This window comes from Rhinolophus sinicus, chromosome 18, assembly GCF_057876585.1.
Source record: "Rhinolophus sinicus isolate RSI-liver-muscle chromosome 18, RSI-T2T, whole genome shotgun sequence".
Taxonomy (NCBI): domain Eukaryota; kingdom Metazoa; phylum Chordata; class Mammalia; order Chiroptera; family Rhinolophidae; genus Rhinolophus; species Rhinolophus sinicus.
In genome coordinates this window covers 2,535,374-2,558,342 of record NC_142518.1, presented here as the reverse complement: position 1 = coordinate 2,558,342, position 22,969 = coordinate 2,535,374, and the positions used below count along the sequence as shown (strand labels likewise).

General features: G+C 43.0%; 1 protein-coding gene across 8 annotated transcripts in view; it reads left to right on the top strand.

Moving 5' to 3' along the window:
• NLGN4X (neuroligin 4 X-linked) overlaps nucleotides 1–22,327 on the top strand; it is a 278,121-nt gene extending 255,794 nt beyond the window's left edge. For all 8 annotated transcript variants that reach the window (XM_074323442.2, XM_074323448.2, XM_074323443.2 and 5 more), the window contains 3 exons: nucleotides 7,431–7,616; nucleotides 9,135–9,924; nucleotides 18,644–22,327. In XM_074323442.2, the coding sequence (XP_074179543.1) occupies nucleotides 7,431–7,616; nucleotides 9,135–9,924; nucleotides 18,644–19,493 (1,826 nt within the window). In that variant the 3' untranslated portion in view covers nucleotides 19,494–22,327. The remainder of the gene's footprint in view (nucleotides 1–7,430; nucleotides 7,617–9,134; nucleotides 9,925–18,643) is intronic.
• The last annotated feature ends 642 nt before the right edge of the window (nucleotides 22,328–22,969 follow it).

Genomic DNA, 22,969 nt, shown 5'->3' with positions numbered 1-22,969 from the left:
GAATTAATCATTATTAATCAACCGTTTGGTGTTACCCAATGCTTTTTGAAATAATATGTGTGCTTAGTCACAGACATAACCCAAGAAACCAGAAATATTGGTAACTGAAAGGATCCTCCATTTCAGCAGCATCAATAAAACAAGAACTTGTTTTTTATTTTAAGAACTTTTTGGCAAAAATTCTTTGTAAATTACAAAGTGATTAGATATTGTTAGGTTACTGCAAAAGCAATTGCAGTTTTTGGAATTATTTTTAACCTTCTAAACTGCAATTACTTTTGCACTACCCTAATATTTGAAGTTTCTATTTAAATATGATGGTCAATCAAATAACTGGCCTCATTTTGTCCCTCGCTTTGGAAGTACATAAGTGTGTAACAGTGTAGCATTTAGCTATGAAAATCATGGGTTCAACGTAACACGCTCTTTCCTGGAACGTGAACATTATGCCACGTTATTTCAGAGCCCTCCTTTTGAAAATCAGCTGTGAGTTACATTCAGCAAATTGCTGTGGACAGATGAGACCTCACTAAGGTGGGGGTACTAGCTGATTTTTAAAATCAATCTTGAATAATTACACACAAGGTATTCTGTTATTCGTCATTTTCTTCCGTCTGCAACCTTATGGTAACCACATTCCAGTTGCTTTACTGATGCGGAGAAACGTAGATGACACAACAACAACAACAACAACAACAACAACAACAGAATAATGTTAAAAGGTCTCCGATGTTGAGTCCTACTGCAGATGGTTTCGCTGCAGAAACGTCTTTTATCTGGAGAAACATAGGTGCAGGTGTTTTAGCGAGCGAGGGCAGTCGTGGCGTCTTTGTCTGTTCGGGCTGCTGTAACAGAATCCGGTAGACTGGGTGACTTATAGACAACAGACATTTATTTCTCACGGCTCTGGAAGCTGGTAGGTCAGGCCTCCAGCACGGTCAGCTCCTGGGGAGGACCCTCTGGCAGATTGCGGACTGTTCACATCTTGTTGTGTCTTCACTTGGTGGAAGGGATGAGGGAGCACTATGGGGCCCCTTTTCTACGGGCACTAATCCCATTTATAAGGGCTCCACCCTCATGTCTAATTACCGCTCACAGAACCCACCTTCTGTCATCATGACCATCCACATATGAAACTTGGGGGGAAGGGGGAGCTGGACAAGACCATTCAGTCCATTACAAGTGGGAACAGTGGGGGTGGCATTGGCCGTTAAATTCAGGTGACATGCCTCATTAAGTGGATTTAGCCCAGGGTGTGGGTCATGCATCTTCTTGACTCCACGATTCAAAGTATCTCTCCAATGGGGACTTCTTGCTTCCCAGTTAGAGAGTTTCTGTTTGCGGTGATGTAAACGTTTTGGAAACAGACAGTGGTGATGGTTGCACACCATTGTGAATTAATTAACTCCATGGAATGGTACACTTAGAAATGAGAAGGCAGCAAAATGTACAATATACACACGTGTATCATCATTTGATTTTTAGTTTTAGTTCTACTCCATTTAAGGACAGTTTGAGGCAGCATAAGAATATAGTACTCCACACATTTTGTTTTCCCCCCAAAAGTGAAAGAGCTCAGATTATATCAGAGACACAGAAGGAACAGAGACTTTCAGGTACCTGAGTTCAGTATAAATTTGGTTACAGTTTCTGGCAGGTGAAGGAGAGGGCAGAGAGAGAATCAACTTTGGAATTTCTTTTCTGGCAGGAGAAAGCTTTTCCGCATTTGTCCTCCCTTTTTACGAAGAGCAGTGGGGCTTGGTGATGAAAGGCAGGGCAGGGAAGGAGGTTCCGTGTGCTGTCTTTCCACAGCGCTGGCAGGTTCAGCGATGACATGACGAATGGTAGATCGAAGTCTCGAGACAACCACGCTATGGGGACACTCTGCCCATTTTGAATAATGACTGCCCATATTCTGGAACCTAGAAAAACACTCCCTGGGTCGTGCGAAGTATGGTTCCTTTTCCTGGTCAGATAATGACACGTGTCTTGGAGCTGTGACACAGGGCACCTGGGTAAGGCACTGAACACATTTCCCTCTGAGTTCCTATTTTTAGCAGTTTCTGCCCTTGTCCGTCAGCTTCGGTAACCTTGAAACCGTTGGGGTGACAGTGAAATTAGTCTATGCTGTCCTTTATCCTTTCATTTGTTTTTATTTTTGTGTGTGAAAACTTTGTTTTACTTTGTTGCATTTTTAGCCAAACCACTTCTTTTATAATTATAACTTTTTTTTTTTATGACAGAAATATCTGAAGGCTTCTGGCCAGAAACTTACTTTATGTAAGTTATCAATAAAATGTGCAAAGTGTCCATTTTCTTTTTGAATCACCTACGTGGGGTCCTGGCTTTGTGTCTTGGGTGAAACATAATAGTAAAACCGAGAGAAAACCACCAGATCTCCATTGTCTGACAATTGAAGCTACATCCTGTTATGAAATAGACCTCAGTGATTGTTTGAGCTATTCAGGGAAGCTGTCACTTACTAAACTAAACAAAATTATTATAATGATGTGAGAAAAGGCTCCGTTGTGCACTTTTTTAGACTATAGTTTTAAAATGAACCAAAAAATTAGCAAGCTTCTAAAAGTATGCTTTATCCTTTTATATCATTATTACATAGATAGCTAAATAGATATAGATAGACAGATAGATAGAGATGACAGTTATAGATTTAGCTATAGTATATAGATATAGATACATAGATATGTATACACACACGCGTGCATAAACAGACACACACACTTCTCTTTTTTAGCCAGCACATCTTTTTAATTTACTCTGTGTGGTCTTGTTGGAAATGCCTCTTGCCTACAAAAGCATTTGGGTAAATGCTCACTGCTTTCAAAACAGTCTTCGTGCCTTTAGCTAAAGGTAAATTAATCAAACCTTGCTATTGGCCCCCATTGCTCCCCACCCCCCGTAATCGGCATTACCTCCCAGCCCTTAATAAGTACTTTTCCACTCAGGATGACAGCAACAAGTGACAGGAAAGGCGTCCCGTGTGTGTGGGGTTGAAGTTAGCAGGCAGGTGAGAACATGTGAGACTCATGGGCCCGCGAGCCAGCCGTCTTTGGAAGGAAACACAGCAAGGGCGTCACAGAAAAGCTAATCTCAGAGCCGTTGTGAACAGTCTGTGTAATAACTGAGAACTTCACGGGGCAGACAGCGTGGTCTGTGCCCTCAAGCAAAGGGACAGGTGTGGTGACAGACAGCTCAGAGGCTGTGTGCACCATGTATCCTCCCTCACACCTGGGAAACAGCTCCCTTTTTCAGTCCCCTTTCTTTCACTGAACGTTGACATTCCACTGCGATGTTCGCTTTTTTATGCACCATCACGTTTCCTTGTTACCTGTGTTATTATTGAAGATCCTTTCTTTTTTTTTTAAAGTAAAACAACCTTTTAAAAAATATTTTTATCAAAATGTAGCTAACATGCAATATTGTGTTAGTTTCAGGTATACACAATAGTTATTCAACATTTATAGACCTGAAGAAGTGATGACCATGGTAAGTCCAGCAACCATCTGACACAATATTATTGACTATATTCCCCGTGCTGTACTTTACCTCCCGTGACTGATTTGTTGTTGTTTTTTATTAGAATGTCAACTATAATTTAGGATATTTACAGTCACAGGACGACGTATTTGTTTTATACCTGGCATTTGGACCTGTTATTTCACTTCACCTTTTCTCCCCCTTTTAAATTTTTTAATTACAGTTGACATTCACTGTTATTATATTAATTTCAGCTGTACAGCACAGTGGTTAGACATTTGTAGAATTTAAGAACTGATTCCCCCTGACTCTCTAACACCCACCTGGCACTATACGTATTCTTAATTGTGTACCAAGTAAGCCAAAGAAAACGAATGTTGGAAAGCTTGGGATTATTTCTGGGTACAAACATGATGTGAGCTGAGCTGTGAGCTAGTTGATGTCATTGGATTTTTTTTTTTTTTCCTCCCTTAATGGTCATCAAAAAGATGGCTGCTGTGCTTACGTAATGAACTAGCTTCTGGATTGTGGCTTTCAAGTCCTATTACAAATGAACAAAGGGGCCACCATCTCTGCTCCCATTGGGTTTCTCACCACTGCCTCACTGTGCCTGGAAAGCCACGTGACCTGAAACACTATGGCACAATTCAAAGGAACAAGAAAACTTTAGGTAGGATTTCCTGTCATAGAAACCTGGAATTTTCTACTATAGCAGCAATATTGAGAGTGAACACAGGGCTCATTTTTTCATGATATCTACTTCGTTCATGTAGGCGGAAATGTGAATTCTGTGTTTTAGGCAATTTTCCACGAACGGCATTTTCGTTTATTGAGATATAACTGACATGATATTATATGTGTTTCAGTTGTACGAAATAGTGATTCAATATTTGTGTGTGTTGCAAAATGATCACCACGGTAAATCTAGTTAAGATTCGTCAGTATACATAGTTGCAAAAAATACATTTTTCTGGCGTTGAGGACTTTTAAGATCTACTGTCTTAACAATTTTCAAATAGGCAACACAGTATAATTAACTAGTCACCATGCTGTGCATTGCCACACAACGTATGAGCGTATCTCTTGTGTGTCTATATTTTTTTGTTCCTTCCAGTGCTTTGAATGAAACCTTGTCTCACTAATGTGTTAGAATTCTGTCTGTTTTGTATCTCTCACTAACTCTTCGATTGCTGGGGCAGAGGACTCATTCACAGGCTTTATTGCAGAGACAGAAAGTCTCAAACAGCAAATGTGTCATCAGCTGGAATGCTGAGAGCGTCTGGAGCTGAGCGTGCCTGGGGCTGCTTGTTTCAATCTCAAGGGATAGCCGGTGTAGGGACCCCATTCATGGACTCACCTAGAGCATATGTGGAAAGTCACATGCTCTCCTGGGGAACAGACTTCCGAGGTTGCGTCTCTCGGCACCCCTCCTTGGTAGCGTGTCTGTTTACAAAGTGATTAGCTGCCCCTGTGATTTGTAGAATTCCCTGCCTGTACACCCACCTCACCGTATGTGTGCATCAGATCCAACGTGATTATATTCGGACAATCAGAATCGTGCAGGAATGTGCCCTCTGGAGAACCACATTGTTTGCCTTCACTCTGTACCTGCAACGGAAACTATGCCTCGTTGATCATTTAAAAGAGAAGGGAGGGGGATCTCTGGATATTAATGGAAATGAAGGTTCCAAAGCAGAAACTATGGAAACAGCAGCTTCCAAGAAAAAGTTCATTGGTTACACTTCAGAGGGGCACGGAGGGCTGTTTGTGTCAGGACTTTGGGAAGGGAGTCAGAATCACAAACCTTTCCACAGGATGGAGAAGTAAGGATTGTCAAGATGCGGAATATTAATGTCACCGGAGCGGTGACAAGAGTCAGGTTTTCCTGAAGACCAGAGGCTCACCAGGTGCTGTTGCACTCTGCAAAAACAAAATCAGTGAATACGCCATTCAGGAAAGTGCTGAGAGAGGCACGTGGATGAGGGGCGTGCTGGAGACAGAGGGGTTCTGCCAGAAAATTAAGAGAGCCTTTAGCAGTGAATCACCTGTTTCCTTCATGGGGAAAGAGTGGCTTGTCTTATTCTTATTACACGGCACCCACACGGCCATTCTCAGCCCGTGTTATACACAAAACTGCGGGAAAGAGGCTTTCCGCCCAAGCAAAGCGTGATTCATTCTATGAGAAACTGTGTAAAAGGTTTAGTGATGAATGCTGCAGCCTCAGGACGGTTGTTGGCAGGAAACGCTAATTAGTAATTGCTAATGACATAAGGGAGGGTTGGTAACGGCCACACGGCCACACGTTCCCATTTCTCCTACCTCATGTCACATCGGTCCCTAAAAACTTTAGACATGACTGGACTTGGCGGAATGGGCCACACATGTGCAAACTGTACAGCGGTCACCTTGTATGTGTGTGTAGGTCCAGCACGCTATGTGTCCTGGTTTTTGTAATTTTAAAACAAACAAAACCCTTCCTGCTGCTTTCTTTTCACCCAGCCCTTTCATTTCTGATTCCCTCCTGGTATACGGTGTCGTCCTTTAAGATTTTTGTTCTAGGTTTTAGAAGCAGCTTGCACTGGTTTGGTTAGGGACATTTGGGGGGATTGGTGCTGGGTGATGTTGTTTATTTTAGGCCATGAATCAGTCACGTCAACACTGCAGCAAGTGGCCCTGGAATTTCCTACACATTAAGTGAAACGAGTGACTGGCACAGCGTCCCTAGGACTAAGGAAAGGACACAGAAAGGGGAAAATATGATCATTGGGTATTTGGGGAAGGGGCATGTAAGAATGCGCAGTGGTAAAAGCTTTTTAAGACTTTTCCTTTTGCTGTTTAGAAGGCTGATCCAGTACAGATTCAGACATGGGGTGGGACTAAAGTTTGTACAACCAATTACATGCGGGAGTGGGGGGTGCTTCAGAAAGTATTCAGGGTTGAATCTCAGTAGGAGAGGGTATATCTCACTACGGAAATGGCTTCACACTTCAGAGGGAAACAGTGTTTCCAGGTCACAATCCGCTGGCAATTGGAAAGGAATAGCGAACTAAATAGATGCTTAATACTGATCACTGTGCTACAGTAAATGCCCAGATGGCATTTTGTGCAGCTTCTAAGGAGGGATTAAGAATTTGCTGCCTTCAGTGAAGAAGTCTGGTCCCTCAATTTCCAGAATCCTCCTTCTTATTAAAATATAGTGTAACAGCTCATGTTTTTGGGGGCCGTCTGGGAGATTTCAATATGCACTGGCTTTTGGCTGAGAGTAAAGAATTGTAACTGTTAAGTGTGTAACCGTGATATTATTTTCTGTATAGAAAAATAGACGTGCGTACTAAGCTATTTAAGACTTCGATCTCCTTATGCCTGTAATTTACTTTGAAACATCAGCGTGAAAAGGAGTTAAAATATTGATGGGAAACGGAACGGGACAAAGCTGATCTGATTGCTTTTGTACACACGCACACAATCTTACATACAGATACCAGCACACAAATGCCCCCTCCACACACGCACACTTCCCCCCGCCCCCGAAAAGCTTCCTTGCGAAACAAAATGCACATATGCACTGGTGTGAGAACTGGAATCCAGTAAAATGTGTCGCCTCTGGGATTGTCACATGTGATCATTATTTTACGTTAATTATGCCATAATGGTTAGACCCATACAAACCCACAGATGAGACATTTTATCCTAGTGTGAACGGCAACCATCGCCATGGTAAGTATTGTTTACATGCCGTAATCCTCGCTGCCGTGAACAGTGTGCTACACGGTTGCTTCTCAGGTGAAAAACATTCTACACTGTTGCTTCTCACACGGGAGAGACGGATGCACAGGGTATAAAGCACGAGATACACTGATCTTTTCAAACAGCAGGGATATTCCTGTGCTTTTTCTAGTTGGCCACCCACAATGTCCTCTGTTCTTTTGTAGGGTTCTTGAGTACCGGGGACCAGGCAGCCAAGGGCAACTACGGGTTACTAGACCAGATCCAAGCCCTCCGCTGGATTGAGGAGAACGTCGGGGCGTTTGGTGGCGACCCGAAACGTGTGACCATCTTCGGCTCGGGCGCGGGAGCTTCCTGTGTCAGTCTTTTGACCTTGTCCCACTACTCAGAAGGTAATGAAGGCATCTGCCTGGTGGACAGGTGACCCCCAGGACCGGGATATGAGCCTGTGTCTCCAGAATGACATGTATCCCCCCATGGTCCTCTTCTGACTCTGCTTTCTTTCCATTTTTTAAAATTGAGATATAATTGATATACAACATTGTGTGTGTGTGTGTGTGTGTGTGTGTAGGTGTAGATATATCTACATACACACATCGATCTATACACACACTGCTACCTCAGTCATGGACAATAATTGTGAGGGGAGGGGAAGTAACTTGTAGCACCTTTTTTTCTCATTCTGATTGTTTTAACTCATGCATGTCTTCAATAACTCCAATCCTGACATCAGCACTTTAAAACCCTCAATCTTGAGAACCACACACACAAGTCGGCCCTTGCATGTTTTTGATAGAATGATAAACACCGGGAAGCCGATCCCCGGGTGCCTTGGATGCTGTATTGGGCAAAATCAGAACAATGTGAACATATGAGTTAAAAATCAACAGGGCGTCAATTTTGGAGTCGTAGCTTTTTGCTTTCTTCTTCCATCACCTCTTGACGCCTCAGATCACGTTGGAGTCCAAGGAAATGGCAGGAATGCTTTGATTTTTTTTATTGCTCGTCATCTCTTTTCCCGACCGAGTTAAAATAAAGTTTGTGTTTGCTTGTGAGCACGAGACTCATGCAATGGGAAATATTTAAGCTACGCAGACATGTGCTCCTCCAATGTGACTGCTCACACACAGAAGTATTGCCCAAGAGTTTTCAAGTTTGTCCCCAAACAGAGGTTTTCTAAGTGTAGCAGAATATATTACACGCAAGTCTGGCTTTGCACGGAAGCAATTTTGAAATTAATAGATTTTTTAAAAAAAAAACTACAGATTAGCTGGGCGTTCGAGTAAGGATTTCTTTAGGAACAGCCAACTCAGTGGGTTTAACTGTAAAATTGTAATTCCTCCAATACATTGAAACACAGGGTGGAACTAGAAATACATCTGTGAATTTATACTCTGAAGCTGATTTCAGTAGATACTTTTCCCCCCACAATGAAGTGGTACCTGGTGTGTTCAGTGAGGCAGAATAACCGTTGACCTTCTCGTTGGCACAAAGGCTGGTTTTAGGGAACGGGGGATGTGATTCCTCTGACAGGCTTTGCGTGTAGCATCTGGGATGCAAAAGCGCACACTACCCCAAATTGTGGGAGGGCAAAGAGAACACATATTTTTACCACCGATGCTAACGTGTAAACAATGTGTGCATACAGTTTCATTTTCTTACACAATGTGTGTGTGTGCGTGTGTGTGTGTGTGTAACAACATCCCTTAACACCAACGTCCCGCGGGAGGAGGAAGGGGGTGTGGGGAGAACGAGATGGAATCGCGTGAAAGAGATGCTGAATGAGCCGAGTGCCTCTGCACCCAGAAATTCACATGCCCGCGACACAATCAGAGCCTTCTTTGCAAAGTCAAAGCTGCTTTTCTGTCTTGCGGGTTTTCATTTGCATGTGCACAATTTTGCACCTGCAGGCCTGTTCCAGAAAGCGATCATCCAGAGTGGGACCGCCCTGTCCAGCTGGGCAGTAAACTACCAACCTGCCAAGTACACTCGGATATTGGCAGATAAAGTCGGCTGTAACATGCTGGATACGACGGACATGGTGGAATGCCTTCGGAATAAGAATTACAAGGAGCTCATTCAGCAGACCATCACCCCAGCCACGTACCACATTTCCTTTGGTCCCGTGATCGATGGTGATGTCATCCCAGACGACCCCCAGATCCTGATGGAGCAGGGGGAGTTCCTGAACTATGACATCATGCTGGGCGTCAACCAAGGGGAAGGCTTGAAGTTCGTGGACGGCATTGTGGACAGTGAAGATGGCGTGACCCCCAATGACTTTGACTTTTCTGTGTCCAACTTCGTGGATAACCTTTACGGCTATCCAGAAGGGAAAGATACATTGCGGGAGACCATCAAGTTCATGTACACGGACTGGGCCGATAAGGAGAACCCCGAAACGCGACGGAAAACCTTGGTGGCTCTCTTTACCGACCACCAGTGGGTGGCCCCCGCCGTGGCCACCGCGGACCTGCACGCTCAGTATGGCTCTCCCACCTACTTCTACGCCTTCTATCACCACTGCCAAAGCGAAATGAAGCCCAGCTGGGCAGACTCGGCCCACGGCGACGAAGTGCCCTACGTCTTCGGGATCCCCATGATTGGCCCCACCGAGCTCTTCAGCTGTAACTTCTCCAAGAATGATGTCATGCTCAGCGCAGTGGTCATGACGTACTGGACGAATTTCGCCAAAACCGGGTATGTTCTCCCCCAAATCAGGTGATGGCCAGGGCTCTGCTTGTCGGGGTCCTCGGTAGAAGTGTCATTTCCGTAAGTGCATAGGTCACAGTGTGCAGGCGTGCACATACGTGCACCCACAAAGACAGTCATTGTGTCCCCATCGGTGGGGACCTCGTTTTTTGTTTAGCCCAGACCTGTTTTCTGTCAAGTCAGATTTTTATTCCAGTGCTGGTTGCATGTTGGGAATTCTGTCTGCTACCTGGTGGTGCAGGATTTAGACATACGGGGTGGTTCTGTTGGAAGCTGATGGTGGAGTTTCAAGGCTACATAGGATCTTGTCTTATATGGTAAATAATGGGGGTATCAAATCGTACGTGCCATATGGTAAAGTGTGCTTCTTGTGTAGCCACAGATATGAAAAAGATCTCATAATTAACTACAGGGAAATAGTGTGTGTGTGTGTGTGTGTGTGTGTGTGTGTATATACAAGGTCTGCTGGTATGTATGTGTGTGTATAAATATATATAGACATAGATACATTTACACATATATGCACACACATATATACACATATATACACACATGTGTGCATATATGTGAAATGTATATTTACTTATATACATATGTATAAAGGACACATATATAAGCATATATACAGATATCTAAAAACATATGTAAATATATGAAATAAGTCTAACTATAGAGAAAAGGTGTGTGTAGTATTTCTCTATATATGCAGGTTTTCTATATAGTTTATACCATTTATACATGTATTTCATAAGTAAATATAAATTTCATATATATATATGTACATATATATTGATATATGTTTATCTATGTACCAGGGGTGCGAAAAAAATGTATACACATGACTTGCATTCATCTTTTGATATCGTTATATATTGAGTATTATAATTTTAATGCAGTTTTTTCCTTGCTTAAAATGTGTGTACATTGTCTTGGCCCCTTCTGTATATATCGGTTGATAAATCTATCTGAAAGGAAAATATAAATCTGTCTGTAAGGAAAGCTCATTGGCTAAATGTATAGAAAATTTCCAAGAGCTGCACGTACCACACGCTCCACCAACGCTGTACTGAGCGGACTGTCTGCCAACAACCAAGGCAAAAGCCTCCCAGCATCTTAAGTAGCTTCACATATCATGGCCTCCTTTCATGTTCTCTTGTGGCGTCACCGAGCTGTGGAAATTCATGAGGCATCATTCTCTTCCCGTGTGTGCCCCTGTCAGTCCCTTTGAGCCTGTCGGACTGAAGTGAAAGTGAAGACACTCCCGGCTCTGAGGGCCGAGGGCCGAGGGCCATCACCTTCCCGGTCACCTTCCCGGTGTGTGCCAGATGGTGGAAGTTGGCTCTCACAGAACCCCGCAGAGCAGAGCCTGAGCCCTCCGGCAGCTCTAGGGAGAGGGAACTTTGGGGAATACTGGTCTCCATGCCTGAGGCTTAGCAGCTATCATGCTTCACATTCCAAATGGGTCTTTTTTTTGCTGGGAAGTGGTTTCAGAATGCTTTGCAGCCTTATCACAAATACAGCGTGTTTCCTGAGTGGAATGTGTTGCATAGATACCCACTTTGAACTCAGGTTTTACACGTTTGGTCTCAGAAAGGCTGCCCTGGGGTGGGGAGCAGAGGGAGGGAGAAGCGACAAAGCCTTGAGGCACAGGCTTACGTATCTCCAAAGTTCCTTAGATGAGGAGACGATTAAAGTCACGCCCACCCCTATTTTTGAGTAACCCTAGGGCTGTTGTGACAAAGTTCCCAGACCGGTGTGGCTTGAAACAAGAGGAATTTACTGTTTCACAGTTCTGGATGGGACACATCCAAAATGAAGGAGTGAGCAGGGCCGCGCTCCACCCGAAACCTGTAGGGCACTGTCCCCATGCCTCTTAGCTTCTGGTGGTTTCCTGGCAGTCTCCGGGGTTGCGTGTCTCACAGCCATTTCCCTGCAACCTCTGCCTATGTCGTCCCATGGTTGGTCCCCTGTGTGTCTCTGTCTTTCTATGGCTTTCTTCGTATAAGGGCACCTGTCATATTGTTTTAGAAGTGGATCCTACTTCAGTGGGACCTCATGTGAACTTGACGAATGCTACCTGCAGTGACCCTAGTTCCCAATAAGGAAATCCCGTTAGGATTTCAGCATATCTTAATTGGGGGGGGCAGGGAGGGATTCAACTCATGACCTCTTTTAAAGGCAGGGCTGTGCCCAGTTGTGTCACAGAACTAAGTATGTGATGTCTGCCCTTGCAACATATTGCGTTCTCACGAAGCAAAAAGACTCCCTGGGGCATTTCCCACCATCACCCAAACGTGTCACTCTTTACTTAGCATCTAAACACTACATCGTTGCTTACTTTTCTTCAACCCACATATTTTCCCCTTACACATTTTAGAAACAAACTTGGTATGATGTTCTTGCATGGAAAGCCAGCATCAGTCATCACTGATTTAATGGAACCGTTTTTTAAAAACTGCAATCCACACAAAGCCGTTAAATGCTTGTTTGCTTTTCTACCTGCCAGAGGCTCTGAAGCTGATGTTCTCTCTTTGGTTAAAATAAGATAGACAGGGAGGGAGGGAGGGAGGGAGGGAGGGAGGGAGGGAGGGAGGGAGGGAAGAAGAGAGGGAGGAAGGAAGGGGAGAAAGAGGGAAAGGAAAGGCAAGGCAAGGCAAGGAAAGGAAAGGGGACGAAGGAAGGAAGGAAGGGATACAGGAAATAACGTGTCATGAGATGGTAAAGAACTCCTAGCCCCAAGTGGACACCCGAGGCAGGGTTGAAAATGCTGGTCCGTTACCGAGTGCTGCTTCATGCCATAACTCGATTTCCTAAAACCACTTTGCCGAGCACCTGTGGTTCTAGCCCCTCACTGGGGAACATGAAAGATGTGGACACATGGATACCTGGGGTGAATCACAGGCCAGATATCCTCACATGGCCGTGTGTCGTTTGTGCTTAATTAGCGCTAGTAATGCCGTTGGGGCAGATGGAGAAGCAGCAAAGACTTCCGCTGGGGGAAATAGCTCCCATCCGACTGCAGTCCAAACCCTCAGGGAGGGGTCTCGCAGGATATAGATGAGGGAGGGCCTTGGGGGTCAGTTGGAAGGATCTGGACTTTATGTGAACAGGGCCTAGTTTTGTTCCTGCAGGGTCCATGGGGAGCAGAACTGAAGTAAGACGTGGGGCTATCCATGCAGTGAGTTGTCGTACTTCATTTGGAAAGGTCGTTGGAATGACTCACCGTTTTTAAAGGAAGTCACTCAGATGTGACTAGTCAGGGATACCATTTCGGTGGCAGCTGGTTTCACAAGAGTACAGGGGATTGAGCTGATGGGCTGAGTCTCGCGGTGCAGGTGTTTGTCAGTGGGTGACATCTTTGCTAGTTATTTGTTTTAAATAGGGGCGTGTCATGACCAGCCATGTGCAGAGGACTGCTTTGCCTCCAGGGAGCTGCTTTAATGGTCCAGGTAAGGACAGTGAGCCAAAATGGTGACAGTAAGGGGACAGCGTAGGGCAAACCATATCCGATGCCACTCTGTGAGGTGAGAGGGTCAACTCTGTTCTCCAGAACAGCTACGCAGGCAGTGACCCACGGAATAGGATGGACCACGTCTGAGTACCAGTAACGGTGCCTGTAGGCACTAGAGACAGGAGTTGCATTTAAAAGAAGCTCTCACCACACAACTGTCACAACACATTGCTGTGGAGACAGGGCCGGGCTGTACCAGGACATGTGTTGCCATTTCCATCTGGTGGGATTCCAAGCCTTCTCCCTCACACGCAGCACCCTGACATTTCCAGTGGTTCGTACGTTTGCCAAGATGGAGTGGGACCCAGTGTTTCTTTTCCTATTCCTTATAGTGAACAGATCTGACCTTATGTCTAGGTTGAAATGTACACATATGTGCTGTGCCAACTTTCTGTTTTTGTTTGGGATTTTTGTTGAGCATTGAAAAAACGATGCTGGGAATGGGAATGTGGAAGGCATGGGGTGTGGGGTAGAGAGAGAGAGAGAGACAGGGAGGGCCGAGCTCGATTCTTTTGTAGAATCTATTTCCATGATCCAGGTGAGAAGAGGAAACCAAATCAATGTTGGAAGAGGGCAAATAGGTCAAAACCTTCAGTAGTCGTGTAGAAATAAGGCTGACTTGGAGACTTTTGAGCAATGAGAGGTAACGTCAGGGAAAAATTTAAATGAATGCCGAGGTTTGCAAACCATTATAAAGAACGAGTATCTTCGTCATGTAAAAGTCTCTTTGGGAATCGGACGGACAGAGTTGGTCCTGGATAGTCGATAAAATTCAAGAGCTCGTTGATCAAGGACCAGTTCAGTTTGGGTTCTGTGTGGGCAGAAGTGGAAAGAATGAGGGTCTCTGTAGAAGGTAATATCAGTGATTGTACTTGAAGCAATCCAATTGGGCATTATATATCGAAGACCTGAGACGCGGTTGGAATGCAGAGGTGGGACGTTTGCTCCAAGATGATTAGTAAACCAACATATGTGTACTATAAGATAGGTGATCAAACCCACATATATTTCAATATTTTTACTTTGTTCTCAAGAGTTTGCGGTCGGTATGGTAGATGGACTTAGATCTCCAGTTTGCTTCAGATGCCCTCTCTACTTTTGAATTTGCTGGTGTCCTATGGTTCATTTCTGTGCAACCTTTGCTAAAGCTTTGTGGAAAGCAGGAAAGAGGCGCTTAGTAGGGAAGATACCTTAGAGAGCGTGGCAGCATGAGACTGGCTTTAAACGTGACCTTTATTGCCGAAAAGTATTGTAAGCTGAGTGAATGAACATCTCCATCTGTATAGGAGTCAGTGAACATGTAACGCATGATATAGGGGCTGGTTTGGTTCCAAGAGGTCCAGTAACACATACTCACCTACGACTTTTGTTCAGTACACCTAAGACAGGAAGGCCTCATGCCATCAAATGGAGCGTATCCGCGCTCACTGATACCTTGAAAGACGTCGTATGACCTATCTCTGGCCAATAAAGGGGGCCACAAGACCTTGGAAGCACATTGAACTATTCACTGCCAAGATGACATTGCAAATAACACATGGCAGTTGATGAGGTCTGTATTAGGGGTTGGGGAATACGGATGAAGCTATGCATTGAGGCTTTTACTAGGGAGGGACGATATGTCTGTTTCATCCTCTCCTTAATCACTATAATCTTTAATTTTACTCGTGGGAATTAAAACATTGTGTGCTGCGGTGAATTCCGAAAGAAACAGACAGCGGGACACAGGTACCCCACTTTGATTTTTTTGCAGCCTGTGCCATGTTTGCCAAGGTGAAACGATGGGCTTTCATGAGCTCTGTCAGCGTATCTTGGTTTAAAGCTTCTGATTGTGTGTCTCCAAGAAGTTTGATAGATAGATTGTATCAGGCTAAAGCTTCCTTATCTGGATTTCCCAAACCCTGTGTTCTTTGAGGCCAAAGAGAATGTCTTTCTTTACCTTTCACGTGTGCACAGAATACCATCAAAAACAACCTGACGTCCAGTATGACCAGAACACACTTTCCGAGAGGCCCTCTCCTTAAGAAGAGACGGCCTCAGTGAACAGACAAAACCTAGCGGAAGCCCCACGAACTTCTGTCGTTGGTAGACAGTAAAAATCAATGAAAAATATGGCGGTGGCAGACTCCAGTTACACAGGAAGTTTTCAAAAACTTATTTTTAGGAAACACAAGTAAAAGAGGCATGAGGTGCTGTATCGAATCCAACACTTTTTCAAAAACGTATAAGAATGTCAAAATGAAGAACTAAAAAGCAGATTATTTTTCGGTAGGTTAATGTGCGTAAGTGGATGCAGAAATAAGGAGCTCATGGCATTAGGACCTGTCATGTTCTATTTTTGATCCCATTGGTAAAATAAAAGCACTGAGGTTAGTGTGCTTTGCGTTTAGAGGTAAAACGGTTCCTTGTATGCCACATGTATAGTCATATCCATATATCATGTATATGTTTTCAGTATACGATGTATAATGTGGTATTACAGTATAGTTTGACACATATATATGCTGTCATATACAGTATACACTGTGGAATACAGTATAATGTTTATACAGCGTGTGCTATATACAGTATAGGCTGTATTGTATACAGTGTGGTATATTATATACATACACTACATACAGTGTATCATATTCTATATATACTGGTATATAGTATACTTTAGACACCATAGACTATATACAGTATATAATATACCGTATATACTGTGGTAGCAGTACCCTTTTACACAGCATACACTATACTGTATATAATATACCGTATATACTGTGGTAGCAGTACCCTTGTACACAGCATACACTATATACAGTATATAATATACCGTATATACCGTGGCATGCAGTACCCTTTTACACAGCATACACTATATACAGTATATAATATACCGTATATACCGTGGTAGCAGCACCCTTTTACACAGCATACACTATATACTGTCTATAATATACCGTATATACCGTGGTAGCAGTACCCTTTTACACAGCATACACTATATACAGTATATAATATACCGTATATACCGTGGCATGCAGTATTCTTTTACACAGCATACACTATATACAGTATATAATATACCGTATATACTGTGGTAGCAGTATTCTTTTACACAGCATACACTATATACAGTATATAATATACCATATATACTGTGGTAGCAGTATTCTTTTACACAGCATACACTATATACAGTATATAATATACCGTATATACTGTGGTAGCAGTATACTTTTACACAGCATACACTATATACTGTATATAATATACCGTATATACTGTGGTAGCAGTATACTTTTACACAGCATACACTATATACAGTATATAATATACCGTATATACTGTGGTATTCAGTACCCTTTTACACAGCATACACTATATACTGTATATCATATACCATATATACTGTGGTAGCAGTACCCTTTTATACAGCATACACTATATACTGTCTATAATATACCGTATATACTGTGGTAGCAGTACCCTTGTACACAGCATACACTATATACTGTCTATAATATACCGTATATACTGTGGTAGCAGTACCCTTGTACACAGCATACACTATATACTGTCTATAATATACCGTATATACTGTGGTAGCAGTACCCTTGTACACAGCATACACTATATACTGTCTATAATATACCATATATACTGTGGTAGCAGTACCCTTGTACACAGCATACACTATATACTGTCTATAATATACCATATATACTGTGGTAGCAGTACCCTTGTACACAGCATACACTATATACTGTCTATAATATACCGTATATACTGTGGTAGCAGTACCCTTGTACACAGCATACACTATATACTGTCTATAATATACCGTATATACTGTGGTAGCAGTACCCTTGTACACAGCATACACTATATACTGTCTATAATATACCGTATATACTGTGGTAGCAGTACCCTTGTACACAGCATACACTATATACTGTCTATAATATACCGTATATACTGTGGTAGCAGTACCCTTTTACACAGCATACACTATATACTGTCTATAATATACCGTATATACTGTGGTAGCAGTACCCTTTTACACAGCATACACTATATTGTCTATAATATACCGTATATACTGTGGTAGCAGTATCCTTGTACACAGCATACACTATATACAGTATATAATATACCGTATATACCGTGGCATGCAGTACCCTTTTACACAGCATACACTATATACTGTCTATAATATACCGTATATACTGTGGTAGCAGTACCCTTTTACACAGCATACACTATATTGTCTATAATATACCATATATACTGTGGTAGCAGTATCCTTGTACACAGCATACACTATATACAGTATATAATATACCGTATGTACCGTGGCATGCAGTACCCTTTTACACAGCATACACTATATACAGTATATCATATACCATATATACTGTGGTAGCAGTATCCTTGTACACATCATATGCTATATACTGTGTATACTGTACATACTGTGGGTGAATATTACTTCATAGTCCTTTCTCCCTAAGCAAATTTTAGGTGCTCTAATGTACATATCGGCAGAAGAAGGTAACTTATGGAGCTCTTACTGTGTGCCAGGAATTTGAGGGTGACTGTTGAACCTTCATCACTTACATCCAGTCTCAATATTCTCATTTACTTTTACATGAGGAAGATAAGTCCAAAAGAGGCTTAAGAATTTCCTCAAGATTTCACAGCTGTAGGAAGCTGCCGAGCTTAATTCCATGGAAATGATTTCAACTGCCTCAGACTGGGGGTGAAAGCAGATAGAACATCCTGCTGGCCAATTATATTTTGTTTGCGTCTTGCGTGATGCCTGGTAATGTCTGTAGATGTGAGCTTTTCAAGTAGGACCTTTGGGTCCCCCAGCTTTCTGGCAGGTGTGCAGACAGAGGGTGGTGGCGGCTTCATAAAAGTTCTGCCAAGACGTCGTTCTCCTGTTTCATTGTTGAAGATAATTTGGTCCGTTTTTAAAACCAGTAGAAAGGTGCTGAAAATGCCATAATGCTGCCATCAGGAATTGTATCTTAAATCCAGGTAGGATGGGATTTAGTAAAGCAGTATGAACCTGTTGCTGCATTTGTATTTTGTGCATATCCATACATACGGGCGATGAGCTGCTTGTAACTTCCTGTTTTAAGATTCCCTTGTGAAATGTGGACCAATGTGACCTTCTTTCTCTCTGTCCCTTCTTTCTGTCCCCAGTGATCCCAACCAGCCTGTTCCTCAAGACACCAAGTTCATTCACACAAAACCCAATCGCTTTGAGGAGGTGGCCTGGTCCAAGTATAACCCAAAGGACCAGCTGTATCTGCATATCGGCCTGAAACCCAGAGTGAGGGATCACTACCGAGCCACAAAAGTGGCGTTCTGGTTGGAACTCGTCCCCCACCTGCACAACTTGAATGAGATATTCCAGTATGTCTCCACGACCACCAAGGTCCCTCCTCCTGACATGACATCCTTTCCCTATGGCACCCGGCGATCTCCTGCCAAGATATGGCCCACCACCAAGCGCCCAGCCATCACCCCTGCTAATAACCCCAAGCAATCCAAGGACCCACACAAAACAGGGCCCGAGGACACCACCGTCCTCATTGAAACCAAGCGGGATTATTCCACGGAACTGAGCGTCACCATCGCCGTGGGGGCCTCCCTGCTCTTCCTCAACATTCTGGCTTTCGCAGCGCTATACTATAAGAAAGACAAGAGGCGCCACGAGACTCACCGGCGCCCCAGTCCCCAGAGGAACACGACAAATGACATCGCTCACATCCAGAACGAGGAGATCATGTCACTGCAGATGAAACAGCTGGAGCACGATCATGAGTGTGAATCCTTGCAGGCCCATGACACGCTGAGGCTCACCTGCCCGCCAGACTACACTCTCACCCTGCGTCGGTCCCCAGATGACATCCCACTTATGACACCAAACACCATCACCATGATTCCAAACACACTGACGGGAATGCAGCCTTTGCACACGTTCAATACGTTCAGCGGAGGACAAAACAGTACAAATTTACCCCACGGGCACTCAACCACTAGAGTATAGCTTTGCCGTTCCTTTCCCCTCCCTCTGCGCCGCCCCTCCAGCAACGTGGAAGAGAGAACGAAAACGAGAAGCGACATCACCACACAAGGAATGTTTTTCCTCCCGCTGACGTAGGACAAAAACAAAAACGAAATACAAAGCAAAAGGGCAGTCATCATGTCGCTGTGGACCCACCCCATTGGCATTTCCTAGTATGACCAGATCAACTTCTGACCCTATGAAATGTGAAAAGTATACATTGCTGTTACAACACTGCTTTAAGATCTCCGCCACTCCAGCGATCGTTTAGTGTGACCTGGACATCGCCGTTCCAAGGACCAATGTAACAATAGAAGCTGACACTTCTGGAACTTAGCCAGGGATGCTTAATTTTTTTTTTTTTTTTAATTACAATTTCAAAAAAAAAAATAAAATAAAAATAAAAGTTCTATATGTGCCATACGACAGATGGCTCTACTGACGTGAAGAAAAGAGTCTGTGGGCTTTTACCCAGCATATGCAGCTGTAATCCAGCGAGAAAGAAAAGTAGAATTTTATTGTTAAAATAAAAGAACTGACTATGCAGTAACACACGTAGAGTTCTGTGCAAAGAGAGGTTTTGCCAGTCTGAACTATATTTAAGAACCTTTGTAAAAATAGAGGAAAAGATGTATATAGCTGTGAGTTTAAACACACACACGCACACACTCACACACACACACACAGAGAAAAAAGAACAAAACAACAAAAAAAACAAAACAACAAAAAACGCTTTTATTGGTGTTTTCAGTTTGAAAGAGCTTTTAGCAAGACTGCGCTTTCCATTGTGGTCTGTATGTATATAAATATATATATATATATACACATTAGTCATATCACCTCTGTTTCCTCTGGGACACACCTAGGAGGATTTTTCTTAATTACTTGTAAACGAAGACACGGGGTTTCGTAACGCGTTTCATTTGTAGCAGGATGTGGTGTCACATAGCGGACCCAGACCGCCTGTGTGACTGGGCTCCTTCCCCTTTTCAGGTTGCACAAGTGCATGCGACAGCATTCTTAGGAGACTGTTGTTTTAGGACACTTTTATTTTTGTGTCTGTGTTCTGCCTTCATGAAGTCACAACGCAAAGACGGATCCCCAACGTGGAGTCTCCTTAAAGCGTGTGGAACGCGAGACACGCACGTGCGTAGCCACAGCAGGAAAAAACAAAATACAGATCTCGTTCTGTAGTTCTGGTTCTTTGAATATGTTTGGGAAGAGTTGCTTCCCACCCCAGGGTCCTGCCAAGAAGGAAAGAAAGCTTGCCTTTCGTGGGCTCTGTGTTTCCCCAGCAGCTGCAGAAGGGTTTGTGTAAAGGAGTAGCTGCTCAGCTTAGCTAATCAGATGGAAGGAGGGTGTCTTTCCTTTTTTGTTTAAGCTGTAAGCCCCTTATTTATCAGTACGCAGGATTTTTAATTCTTTATATCATTTATGGGATACAACATATGCTTGTCTGAAAATAGTACTTCTCGTGGATCACTCACTAATCAGTGGATATGACAGAAAGAAAACAAGCAAGCAAATGGGACAGACCATTAAAAATTCTTTGCATGGGTTTTCCAGGAAGTTAGGGTAGCTTCACTGTCAAGATAACATATAGAAATTGTTTGCCCCCTTTAAATTGGTGACTTGGGGACCAGAGCTGTGTCCCTGTGAGACTTTGTCATTTTTCTCATTGTCCCTGTACTCTCCCTGAAGAACAGTTTCAATGTCATAAAGTGGAAGGATTCAAAAATAGTAACAGCACTTACGTTACATTTTTTGTCTTTCAAAAATTATTGCCACACCAGAAAATAGTAGCCAAAGATATTCGAAGACAACGTCACTGGGCTCCATTGCCTTTGTGATAGAAACCCAGTCTTAAATGTCATTGCTGAGATGGCCGGGCAGTCTCCACAAAGATAGCCCCACTCTCTTGCCCCCATCTCCAGCCTTTGAATGCTGAACCCCTAAACTAAAACTGGGCTGATCTATATATCAGGGTGTCGGAACAGGCCCTCTACGGAAAGACCGTCCTTAGAAATGCATAAAAGTCACACAATAAATCCAGTTGTTTGTCTTGGTTTCGGTTTGAGAGTGATTCTCTGTATATACATATGTGAAGTAGTATAATCCCCACTTGGCTCACGGTGGAGCAGCTCTCCTTTCCTGCCACTAGAGGTGTCCTGGAGAAGATTTTTGTCCTCAAACCATCATCTCCTAAAGCGAGCATCAGAGGCCATTTCTGCAAGCTCTATTATTATCCCCCAGCTGGGCTATCGCAAATACTCTGTCCGTCAAACGACACAGGGATATTGGTCCGGTATGTTTGTAATGTGAATTCCAGTATTTGTTTAGTATTTCCAATCGTCTTCTGCTAGCAATATGCACAGTAATATATCAGGCTTGTGACATTTGGATAAGGAAAAAAAAAAAGAGTTCTTGTTAAGTGAATAACTATGTTAGCTTTTACAGAGGATTACGATTGAAAGCAATTTAATACACCTTAAATGATATCTTATTTCTACATGGAAAGAAGTTATAGAATCTTCATAGAGTTCTATGAGAATAAAATATACTTGCTATCTAGAAAAAGGAGAAAAAATGAGAAAAAAGTAAGTAAAAAAAAAAAATACTTTCTTAGGCTTTTATTCTCGACCTTCAGAGGCACGCAGGGTTTAATGGTTTCTTGGGTTATTATTTTGCAATTTTGTTTTTGATTTTGCCTTAAGTAATGATAGAAGATATATATGGCTGGACACATATGTATAAACTTTTCAGCAGCATTTTTAATAATAAAATATCACAGTATTTTCTAATGCTTTGTGCAAATAGTTACGCGTCCATTATTTTTTTGTAGGCGGTTTGTAAATTCACTTTTTCTTCCAACGGCTTCTTGATTTTAAAAGTTAAGTGACATACGTTGCAAACAGAAACCTCAGTTGGTAATGGGTCAGTTTCTTACTGTTTGGTGCCCAGTTTGGGGGCCACTGTTGGGTACATTGTACAGGCCTGACATTGGAGAAGGGCACTCTGGATGGTGAAACTCGTGGTAAGAACTTTCCTGGAGTCTCTGGGTTTTGAGTTGCGTTTGACAAAATAAAGCCTTAAAGCTATTGAAGACAGAGCCTTATGGCAGTAAATCTTCAAGTGACAGCCAGAAATTCTGCTGAATAGACTTCAAGAGGCAGAAATGACTCTCGTATCAAGAAAAGCAAATGTGTTGGGTTCTCACTGTGTATCTGGCCGTCCCTCGTGTTTTTTAACATTCCCAACTTCCCCAAGGGGCAGGCACCTGTATTTTTGTTTACACTGAAGGAGTTGAGAACAGAACCTTTTAGCTCCCAGGTAAGTTAGGGATCCAGCAAAAATGTTTAACTCTGAGCTCATGCATATCTTGATAGTATTGGCTGGTTATCAGATGAAGAAAGCAAATCCTGTCAGTGTCTGCTACCTCTGAACTCTGAATGTTTTTT